Consider the following 12,487-nt stretch of genomic DNA (forward strand, 5'->3'; position numbering starts at 1 on the left):
GGCTTTTGTTTAGATCCACCTGACTCGTGAGTCTGTAATGGATCCTTTAGCGATTATACCTGCTGTTATGTGTTTGTAGCTGTACACCAGGGATATTTAATTCTGTAGGCAAGTTGTGTTTTGTATGTGTGGCACTGAGTAAGGATGTTGAGACCATTGTTTAATACATTTCATTTCCAAAACACACACTTTGAACATGAAATTCTAGGAGCTGTTCAGAAAGAACAATTAGCAGAATAAGGTAATTTATGCTTAAAGTATTTAAAAAATAACAAGTATCAGGCTTATCATTCTACTTGACATTTTTTGGTAGGTATTTTTCTCCCTCTCCTTTCCTCTATAGTCCATTAGCTTAATAAGGAATTCTACCATAAAATTTAAAGTCAAGCAAGGTACTATTCAAAGTTGATTTTTTTTTTTTTTAAACAAAAAAAGCATATAGAATAGTAAGATGAAATTGGCAAAACAGAAGTTATGGGAGCACTTTTATCACTAATCAAGTTCAGGTGAACACAAGTCCTCAGGCAAAAGTAATGCACACTTTTTCACTTTTTGCTCTTGTTCTAAGGTAACTTTGGATTTTGCCATCTCTATGTTTGGTTCTGGTAAACTCATCTGCTGTGACAAGTCTTGTAAAATAGCCCCAAGTTTTCAAGCCACAATAAAATCTGAGAAGTAGGGTAGATGAGATGCAAAGAGGTGCATACCATGATATTTATCATAGCTGAGAACAGTTTTGTGTGACTAATTAAATGTTTAGCATGTGCTTTTATACATATGTGCACTGAAACTGACCTATGGTCTTTCTGCTCTCCTTGTTTACCATGTGATCATTCCCCCTATAAAAAATTGAGATTTGGCTTTTTGCTCCATTTAAACAACGGAATTCCAGATCTCAGAATATAAAAAATAAAATAAAAATCTGAGTATTTTGCATTAGCTGTTGATTTTTCAGTATGCTTAGTCTCACTATCAGCTTTCAAAGATTTCCAGAAGGAAATCTATCCCCCTGGTAGGAAGTATACCTGATTACTGCAGAAACTGAAAGTTTTGCTGCAGCTAAGGAACTATGCTGTAAAGATGGGTAGAACTTACTTTTGGACTTACTGAAAGGTGAAGTAGAGAATGTGTTGCTTCATAAATATAAGTTAATCAAAAACCCTTTCCAAAATCCAACATTTATTCTAAACTATTTCTAGATATGCCTTGGGAAGAGAAGCAGTTGTGCAGCTCTGTAAATAGAAGTTTCTGTAGTTTAATTGTATTGTGCTATACTGCCAAGTAACGGGTGATGTTTGAACATTGGCCTTGACTATGCTTTTCAAGTGTCTTAGTTATTTTCTAACAAAATCTTGTTTTTCTTTTGGGGGGATTAAGGCCACTAGATGTAACTGCCAGAAAGACAGTCAAAAACCTGCAGGGACAACGTGTATGAACGCTGATAAATTTACCCAAACCTCCTGGAGGAGGAGTTCTGTGAGTAAAATGTGCCATTCTTTCTCGGGTATGACTTTCTGCATTTCATTCCCCAGTTCTATGGCATTTGCTGTCATACAGGTTGGCTTTGGGTAAGAGATTCTGTGCTGTGTGTGAGAGCAGTATCCTTCATGCTGTGCATCCTCTGGGCTCTTTTGTAACCCTTTTATATAAACATGTATTACAAACATTTCTTCAGACATAAGTAATTAAATTTTAGAAATCTGTTCTTAAAATGATCACCTTCTGTACTTTTTAGGTTACAGACAGGTCAAGCTGTATATTTAATTATATGTAAGGTATTTTCCTTTATCCTGACTTTTAAATCTTAGCTATCTATAGTTGTGGTTTCTTCCTGGTTAAAATGTTGTTGCTGCTTTCATATTTGTTAAGGAAAGCAACAGTGTTCCAAGTTTCATAAATGTAAAAACAAAAGTTTATTTATTATTAATAATTTATTTGAAGATTTTGACATATTAAAAAAAATATTGGGTGAAAATCACTTTGACAAAGGACATCTTCATTCCCACATGATGTTGCATGGATCACTTTTTGTTTCATTGTATTTAACTTAGATTCTTCATGGAACTCTAGCAGAATACTTAAGATGGGGGAGAGACAACATATTTGATATTATATAATAATAAGGAGTTATCTTTGAACAAGACTTTTGTCAGTCATTAGCAAAGACTCTGAATCTTGGATCTGCAGTTCTAGCTAAAATATCTTAAGAGATTTCTTCTAAAGATTAAAAAAGGTCTTAGATTTCTTATTCCTTTGTTTATACCCTGCCTTGATTTGCTTGATATAAGATTTTAGTAAAGACCCCTGCTATCCTTCTAAACTCACCCTTTTGTATGTATAGTGCAAGGACAGAAATGCCACCACACTATGTTCAGCAGTTGTTAGCAATCAGCTTTATCCTGTTGAGACCCTGGTTCCCAGCCACCTTCTGTCTGATAACAACCCAGTTTAAAGAGACCATCATTAATCAGCTCTTAGTTTGCTCTGACAGCTCCGTTCCAGAAAGTATGTGTAATGTCTGTGACATTTATCCTTTGTTTCTCTTTTCTTGTTACTTTGTAGCTTTTGAGCTCTTGTATTGTTTCTGTTTCCCATTTCATTTCCTATCTGTGACGTTTCTGTGATGTTTTTGTGCTTTGATACTTACTATCACTGGGTTTATGGCTATTGTTGTTTCCATGTTCCTTTTTTTCCCTATCATTTTCCACATAAATTCAGAGACAAATTAGTAACTATTGAAAGTTAGTTGCTAACTGCAAAAGTTTAGTTTGAGCAAGGTGTGGTATTGTTAACACAAAGATATTGGAGAAGATGGCGAATGTGAATTGATGTCTCAGGTAAAAGTAGTAATTTATTCAAATTCTGTGGTTTTGTTCTGGTTGAATTATATTTCTACTAAGTTATTCAGAAGGTTTGTTCAAAAATACACTCTTTTTTTGTGATAAGGAAATTAGAGTTAAGGGGTATAATTTAAAAAAAGAAAGACCTCTGCTGTACTAATGATTGGGTGTGTGTACAGAATGTATTTTTGAATGTCTTCTTCTTTGCATGTATTTTAACATTTTGGAGCTCCTTAAGGTGGGATTTCTTAAAGGGGGATGATAGACTTGCTGTTGTAAACAGAGTTCCAGGTGTAATGATCAGACCTTAACTTTCTGGTTTAATAGCTGCACTGCTAACAGGCATTTATGTGCTTCCTTGCATGGACTAAGAGGAGTACAAATGTGGAAAAAGCTTTGGCATGAAGTCATTGTTGATCTGGAGCCCAGTGACTTAAACTGTCACTTGCAAAAGAAAGGGGAGACAATTGGCTCTATTTTCTTGAGGCAGGAGTATGATAAATTGAAATGGCAGGAGACATGAGTAAAATGTGTTCTTACTAAAAAAGGTCTTATATATTGTTTTGCTTTATTAACATTCCTCTTCAGTTTAATATATTGCTTTGAACTGAGAGTGCAGGCTGGGAGAAATCAGATCTATTGGTTCTAAACGTGGTATGAATCATAGGCCATGTTTATGAAATTAAGTTTTTATATAGACTACGATTTTTAAAGACTAAATTATAATTGAAAACTTGGCAATGAGCGTACAGCTCCTTTGAGACATAAAAAGTTTTTTTGCTACTTTAAGCTTGTTAATATTTACCAAAGTTAATGAATATTTTATTGTTTCCTTTTTTCCTGTGTTAACCTGTTTGTCACTTGACGGTGAATATCAGGAAGTTACTTTCACTTCCAAATTATTCTGACAGTTTACAAATTCTATCAGAACTGATACTGTATGTTCATTCCTGAAGCAAAAATAGCAGTCTAGGAACACACAGTTTTAAGAAATAGTTTAAATGCTTCCAGAAATGCTCTTAGTTAATAGTTTAAGTAATGTTTCACAAAGAACAGATGCTAGAATAAACTAGGAAATAGTGAGAGTGGAAATTGGCTATTAAAAGATTTCAATTAGAAATTTAAGACTGTATGAATGGCAGTAGTTTATTGCAGGTTTATTACCCATTTAAAATGGCTGGTATTTCTGATCACTTCATAGTCCTCCCAGTAAATAGGCAAGTGAATATTTTAGAAAGTCATGTTCTTATCATTTTTTTCTTTATTACCAGATATTTTTAGAAAAGGGCCCATCCTGATGTGATTATAAACTTCTCTGTTTTTATTCTCTTTAAAGATCACACAGCATTTGAAAGTACTCTTGAGGTTTTTTTACTATTTAAAGATAGGTATGTACATAAATGGAAACTATGTAACTCTAAGTTAATCCTTTACTATTTCATGTAATAAAACCTAGTGGCTAAAAATAAATGTTTTGAAAATTGAGCATTAAGAACCAACCTATTGCCTCACCCCTGTGCTGCTATATGGTGTTTCTTGCAAGCAGTGTCCTGACAGTCTGCTCAAAATCACAGTATGTAATTTCTGAGTATTTGTACAGACAAAGACCACTTTGAAGGAAACATTTTTGGTTAGCAGTCTCCAAGCCTTGTACAAGTATTCACTGACAGGGTAGACAGTCACATTTCTAGAAGAATTTCTCATAGATCTCTTACATTTCCAGTTAATCTATGCCTATCAATTAACTATCATGGGGAAACAAACAAACAACCCCCCAAAAAAACCAAAACCAAACAAACAAAACCAACCAAACAAAAAACAAACAACAAAACACCCAATGCCAAACAAACCGACCACAAAACCAAAACCTGAAAGAATGTACTGAATATTACATTACCTGAAGAAATTAATGTTGATGGACAAAGCTTACAAAGAAGAAAAATGCAAGCATCCATTGCCACAATTGTCTCTCAGGCTTTGCAGCATTGTTTCTGTAATGCTAAATGCTTTAAAATATTCTGAGGGTAAAGGGGTTAGATATCAAGTTTATATTGATGTTATTTGGCTTCTCAAACTGGAAAGGTTGTTTGCACATACTGAGCAGTAGAAGACAAGCAAGCAAAGCCTGTATCTGGATGATGTCTGTAAAGGATTGTGGCCCCTGGTTCCTTAGCACAATACAACTCCTAGTTCATGGGTGCTTTTCCATGCCCTGCAACAGTATTTAGTGTACAGTAGATAGTACATGGTGGTGAGAATAAGTTTTGCTTTCCAAATGTGTACAAATTCCTTCTTGTCTCTGGCAAAATGACAACAAGAAACTCAGTTTGCCTGGGATCATGCATAATCTTGTTCTTTGCTACATCTCTGCTTCTGTGCTGAGATGTACTCTTTGCCTTCCATCTGAATATTGTTCCACTCCGTCCTTCCAAACCCTTTCACATCAGTTGTTTTGATAAGCCTTCCTAATACTTCCACTGTGGTTGGGTACTGCTGTCTGAGTATCTCCTTCCACCTTAGCTTTAACATTTCTATATCCTTTGATTCTGCAGCTATGAATTTAAGCTTCCAGGTCACTATTTTAGTGTTTATCTTTGCATTCAGCCCAGATTTCTCTTGTTGTCCAATGCTCTGCTGTTCACTTGCTGATCCATTATAATGTACATTCTTGGTGAGAAAGAACCATGGCTGGACTAAGTAGTGTTGTGCATGTTTCTTACTCTCCTGCAGTAACAGTGTGTAATATGTGGGAAAATGCACAGAAGAGAGATTCTTTAAACCTTTCACAGGCAATTATTTCTGGTTTAGTGTAATCCAGCACGTAAGACTATTTATTTTTTTTCACCTGAATGCTTTCAAGAAGAGCAGTGCCTGTCAGAACTGTTCATTTGTAATCTCTCTGGCCGGGTGCTGGGCTGGCAAGATGAGGCTGCTGTAAAAACATTTTTTTTGTGTTGATGCTTGAAGTATGTCATTCTAGGTTTGTTCATGGTGTGGAGCTCTGAGTTCATATGAGACAACTGGCAATGCTTGGAGGGATTCAGCAAAAACCGCCAATTCTTTGGAGTGCTCAGAGGCTCCAGCTGTATGGATAAAAATAGTCGTTTCATGTGTTTGTTTTTTTGCAGCAGAAAATATATTTTAAAACAGTAGCAGTTTTGGATATTGGTATATCCTGGGGAAAAAAAGTTGGAATATTTGGGTGTTGGCCTAAAATTACTATTTAGCATAGTTTAGAAATACTTGTCCTTTTCTGGCAGAAGCAATTGCTTTGTTTGTGGGATTGCTTATTCTAAGGTTGAGGTCTCTTCATAGCAGTGGAAAACTCTGGCCATAATATCTTCATAGTAATCTTTTTTTAAAAAAAAACAACAAAACAACAACAAACCGAACAGATCTACCAGTGCAGTCAGGGTCAGAACTTTATTAAATGTTCAGCAGCAGTTGCACAATGAATCGGGATTTCTGAAGAACATAATTCTTTTTGTTCTGGTTTGTAGGCTGCTTTAATTTAGCTGCTCTTATTTTTCCATTCCTAAGCCTTTTGTTTTGCCTGGTGTTTAAAATTTAGAAACACTTATCTTTTGGAATACCTTTGCTGTTTCACAATTCCAGTATCTGGGAAACGAAAGGAATGGGATTTCATAGAAGCAGAAGTTTTCAGCTGCAAAAGGGGTTTTACAAACTTAGATCTGTCTCACTGAAATAAGAAGAAATCAAGATTATGTGATTTAAGGGGGAAGTTCCAGCCTGGATAGATTTATTTTAAAGGTGAAGGAGTGGAAAAAATGATAGACTGCATTAAATTACTCTCATGCTTTGAGAATGCGACACCCACAGTGTGTCACTTTTGTGGTGAATGGAAAGGTCTGACAGGCAAACCACACGTGGCATTGACGTGCACGGGTCTCTGATCCTGTAACCAAAGGCTCAAGCTCCAAGAGCAAAGTGGAAGGAAGACAGTCAGATGTCTGGAACTCCTTTTTTCACATTTAATAGTGCTATCAAAATATGAGTGAAGTGGACTCTAAAGCACCAGGATTTGCTAGAAAATCTGTTTCTATGCCATACATTTTTTTTCATTGTAATCTAAAGCTGACTGGTGTTCCAGTGTCTTAATATTATGCAACTTAGTGCTTGGGGAGGCATTTTTGAAACATACTTGAAAGCTGTAAAACCACAATTTTTAGCATGTATTTTTGACATGCAAAGCTCAGCTCCTATACTTTACCCCTAAAAACATCTTCAGCAGAAATGTGTGTGTATATAATGAATAACAATTGAGGTATTTGCAAGATTTCTGACTAGTTTAGTTTTTCCTCTGTGATTTTCTAGCGTTTAGCTGTTGCTGTTACCAAATAGAACAACTGGGAAATATAATGATACCTTTCTGAGGGGGAAAAAAGAAAAAGAATGGTGTGGCTTTTTGGTGTCTTGTTTTTTCCCTGTTCTCTTTTTTTATTATACTTCTCCCCCTCTCTCTTTCTGCACAGGGTGGGTATTCTGCTCCCTCCTTCTCTCCCTGGCAGGGCTCATTCCAGGGCATCCCTCGGACTGTTCCACCGCACCGCAGACAGAGTGAGTCTGTACCTCTCACTCATCTCCCTCACCATGTTCCAGTAGCAGTTTCCCCTTTGCACGCACTGTTCATCTTGTAGTACCCTCCTTTCTCAGGCAGATTTACAGGCATACACAATAGTCTGTGGCTAACCAAAATGCTTCCTTCAGCCAGTGTATAAGCAGCTACCACTCGTAGCTTTGTAACAGCTGTTAAATGCTGATGTACTTCAGCAGTTCTTCAGGCAAACCTGAGTAGGCCCTTGTTTCCAGTCTTGTCTTAACATTAATCTTGCTTGCTGCATTTTCCCTTTCTCTTTCATGGCTGTAATATACCATCCTGTGTGTGTATGTGTTCTGTTTGCTCGTAAGTCTGCATGTGTGCGTATGTGGATGTATATACATAAATACACTGTGAATACACATGAAAACGTTGCTGAGAAAGTGTTGTTTTCATTGCCTCTCACAAGAAGTTTTCTTAACTTTTCAGAATGGCTTCCCCCAAACTAATTTTTTTTTTCCCCCTCTCTCAGTATTTGTTGTAAAAAGGCTTCTAATACATCGAAGTGGCTGTTGCAAAACTTGCATGATTTATTAACATTCCTTATGTGCTAGCTACAATGTGGGCTGATGTAAGATGCATTTGTTCTCTTGGCTTCAATCTGCAAAACAAAAGACAATTGCTGATTTTAAAACTGTATGCTTACGTAGACATAGAGAAATGGTAAGTCTTATTTTGTGCTTTGGTATTGCATTATGAACAGATAGTTGTTCAAAGAAATATAACTAGTTCATAAAGCTAAAGTTATATTCTAAAACGTACTGTAATTTGAGAATTACAGTGTGTTTGCCTAGCAAAGCCCAAGAGTGTATTTGGACAAGAAACAAAGGAGAAAGTAAAATTATGGAAACATACGATAGATTTCCAGGGCCAGTGGAGATCTGAAGAGTAAGCTGCACCTTGGAAAACAAAGCTTACATGTATTTCAGACTACAATAATCTGAATTTATTCCAATTGCAAGAAAAAAACATTGTAAATTATTTTGTAAACTGTGTTTCAAATACTCTCTTGAGGTTTCTGTGACAATGTTCATTTAAGCAACTCATCAGGAATGCATAGCCTGTTTGATAGGCTTTTCTCTATGCGATGGAGGGATGTGCTTCATTTTTCTGTGGTCTTTGATGTGGGACTGTGTGTGTGTAATGAATGTAGCACCCCTAAAGCTGATCATCACGTCGTCTTTTTCTGGAGAGGGCCAGCAGTAACACAGCCTGGCTATTTTGCTATCCTGTCGGCAGACCACCTGAGTTTAAAAAGATCAGTTGTAGACCTCAGAAACATAAAAATGTCACATTTTAGGGGCTTACTGAACAGAGAATCAGAATGGGAGGCTAATGTCTGAGCTGCCAGATGTGTGCCTCTGATGTCATCATTCACACCAATTGCTGAACTGAAAAAAACTTTGCTAATCTTATTTCCCTGAGCCCCCCCTTTTTCATTCCTTCACTGATAGCAGCAGCTTCTTATTCAGGGATCCCATAGCAAACTTCCATTACTAAAGCAGGTTGGATTTTTTAGCACACATCTTATACATTAAATTCTATGAATTATTATTAGTAAAGGAAATCAAGTAGGTGAAAACTGACCCTTTGACTAATCAACCAAAACTATAATAAATCTATTGCTCAGGAAGAGAAATGTTTCATGTAACTGAGTATTCCTAGCATTTTTCTTTTAAAGTCTTAGGTTGATCAAAAGATAAATATTGAGAATAAAAATGCAGTATAAATGAAGACGTTTCTTGGACACTTTCACTTTCTTGCAAAATCATTTATGTATGTCTGTGTGAAGGATCCCATTATGCAGAACATTATTAGAATTATCACTAGCATCCTTATTTACCTGCATTGCCTTGTCCCTTGGATCAAGGGGTTTAGGTCTGATGGGTTTTGAGATAGCACAGAATGCTAAATGAGGGGTTTTGAGGCAAGTGATGAGCTGGGTGTCACCACCAAGAATAGGAAAACAGCCTTAAAATCAATGTTAGCATTCTTTTGCAAGAGTATAGAGAAGGGGATGGGAACACAAAGCAGTCTCGGTTTTGCTTGGCTGTGTTTTCTGCTTGGAGATCTTGGAATTGAAGCATTTCTTCTCTAACTTCTGCATCCTGAACCTAAAATATCTATGCTTGTGGATATTGCAGGTTTTTTCCCAATGTAGTTATTATCAGATGGAACACTAACAAGCACTGTAGATTATGAGGACAAAAATCTGTAAGCTGTTCATATTTAGTTATTTATACATGGTAAGATAATTTTACTGCTGCTGAACAGGACAGGTAATATTCTATCCCTACTGCGAAGTACCACAATACTATCATATGGTTACAGTTCTCTAATTACACCAGTTACAAAGTGACAAGGTTAATGCACCTACTGCTTATCTTGCTCTAAGAACTTTGGTAATGTGCTTTAGAGTTGGATGTATGTTTTAATGAGAATTAATTTTTAGTACTTTTACATTTATTACCTTTATGTTGTTTCAACAGCTTTGGAAATAATTCAGCATTTTATATTTCATAAACACTTTCCCAATAGTATCTTGATTTTTGTCATATTATGAACAAAATTATATGTTTCTTATTCTTAAAACTGAAATGTATGTCTTGAACTCAATTCTTATGTAATGCTCCTTGATTTTAATCTTAATAATAGGATACAATTTGATGACACAGCAAACTTTCTTTCAACAGAGTTTGAAATGTTTGCTTTCATATTCTGGAGCTTTAATGATGCAACTCTAGAAACACAGAATTTAGAATGCAAATTGGCAATGAACAATTATGAACTCTTCTTGTCATAAAATATTATACCACTCCCTGTAGGCCCCTAGCTTGGAGTGCTTCTCCACAGGGAAATGCAGATGAAAGCTGCTTGATTACTCAAGTATTTCAGTTCACATCTCTGCTTACTGTGCACTTCATGGTGACTTCTTGTATGTAAGCATTACAAATAAAGGTCCTGTAAGCAATTCTAGCAGGTCACATGTAGCTTTGTCACCAGCAAGAAAGCTGCTGTATGCACACCAAATATAAATCAGGTGCAGGCTTTGCTTTTACATATTTTTTTGTTGTGTTTTTTTTTAACAAGGGTACTACTTCTTTGTTCTTTGTAGGATGTTGGTGTTAGCAGAACGAAGTTGCTTCAGAATATTATCTTGAAGTTCTATGATTCATATTAAGAGAGTGACAAATTACTAAAAGTGTCCTGGAACCATTACATAAAGAAAAAACTCCCATCTCCCATGTTGAGTAGTTTCAGATTGGACTACAGGAGAAATATCTCTTGTACCTGACTAAGCTTAATTTTACATGTGTTTTACACATTTTTCTGTTTGTTGCATATGTATCTGATTTATAGATGTAATGCCTGCCTTGATGGTAGTTATATATTACTTTCAGTAATTTTTTAATTTGAGGAAGACAGTATTTTTCTTTTAAGAAAGTTGGGGTTTCTATACAGACTGCAGAAAAAAAAAAAAAAGCTGTACCATATTACTGATTATTTTACTTACCTCCATGCTGTGATGAAAAGTACTTTAAAAAAAAATTGGGTTGTTTAGTATTATTGCTATAAATACTAGCCCATGATGTGGTATGCTGTTTTGCAGTGTTGAAATATGGGTATAATATAGCTAGCTAAAACAGAAAAGAAAAAAAAAAAAAGCAAACTGAAGGTATCAACAAATGCTGCTGATTAAGTTGGGAAATCTAGGTGTTTTCCAGAGGTAGAAAATGAGCTTTCCAGTGTGGCCTTTCAACAGGGATGTCCTTTCAAGCGAAGGCCTGTGAAATGACAGCTTATCCTGTGACAAGACAGTGAGATAAAGGATGTCAGAACAGCTAGAAAATTAAAAATTGATGTAGTAGCGTTTTTTTCCCTTCCTCCCTGCCCTCTCCTAAAAAGAAAGCTGGTGAACGAGTTCCTAGAAAATGGAGTATTAAAAGGCATGGGCAATATGGCCAAGATACACAATACATTGTTGTTCATTGTTAGATACCTAAAACTGTATGTGCTTGGACGCAAATTTTTTTGATTTATACAGCTGTAATGCTACACACAAGTTCTAGTTACAGCTCTAAACAGTATTTCAAGTGTAAGAGATAACTGTGTTAAAAGACTTCAAGTTACAAGAGCAAAGGTATTCTGTGCAGATCTTGCTATAAATATTTTTTGTACTGCAGTATTTCAACACCATTGCTTCCTTTGTTTCTGGCAGGTAGATTAAAAATGAGTGGGGGACATGGAAATTGCAATTTAAATGGTGAAAAGCTGCAGTTCTGTCATGGCAATTGCTCATTGTTTTGTCTTGGTCCTCTGATACCATTGTCCTTGTCTTTTTCTTGTCTCTGCTTTCCCATTATGCCATTGGCAAGGAGTTGAGAAGTTAGTCCATTACTTCTGTGATAAAGCGTGGTACAGTACAACTTCAGATTTCTTCCCATCTCCTCCTCACACATTTCCACTCTTGGTTTTTTTGCCCTATGCATGATGCATGTCTGTTGGAGATGTGCATGCGGTTCTCAGGTTTCTCATTGCTTCACTTCCCTCGTTCCTCAATACACTGCGGGGAGAAAATGTCTACTTCGTTTTACGAAGGTATTTTATAGGGAATCAGGATTGAGGTTAGAGGTATAAAATAAGCACAGCAAAGCTGAAGGGGATTTTCAGGTAGTGATATTGCAATGACTATTAGTGTCGTGACCACATTGATTTAACTTCTTTATCAGTATGACATACTTGTCTCAGTTTTCCAACACACAGCTAATGCAATCTCAGTGCAATCTCAGGGTCAATAACTGAGTACTAAAGATAATCCTTCTTGTGGACATGTTGTCATTTTTCTCTGGATGATGTAACAGCCAGATTTACTTGAGAGAAAATCTCTTAAGCTAATGTGGTAGGGACTGATTTAGTAATTTTGATTGGTGCACCACTTCATCTCTTACCGGTACAGAAAGGTCTGTTTCTTTGTTGTGCAAAAAGGAGCATGTCCACAAAGATTTATTTCTAATGTACTTTCGTGTAG

At 36.1% G+C, this 12,487-nt stretch overlaps 1 protein-coding gene across 1 annotated transcript in view; it reads left to right on the top strand.

Moving 5' to 3' along the window:
• Window positions 1-12,487, top strand: part of CCSER2 (coiled-coil serine-rich protein 2) — a 48,638-nt gene that overhangs the window by 32,785 nt on the left and 3,366 nt on the right. The window contains exons 8-9 of the mRNA XM_010001116.1: window positions 1,378-1,476; window positions 7,334-7,418. Of these exons, the coding sequence (XP_009999418.1) occupies window positions 1,378-1,476; window positions 7,334-7,418 (184 nt within the window). The remainder of the gene's footprint in view (window positions 1-1,377; window positions 1,477-7,333; window positions 7,419-12,487) is intronic.

This window comes from Chaetura pelagica, unplaced genomic scaffold (assembly GCF_000747805.2).
Source record: "Chaetura pelagica isolate M959 unplaced genomic scaffold, ChaPel_1.0 scaffold346, whole genome shotgun sequence".
NCBI classification, from domain to species: Eukaryota; Metazoa; Chordata; class Aves; order Apodiformes; family Apodidae; genus Chaetura; species Chaetura pelagica.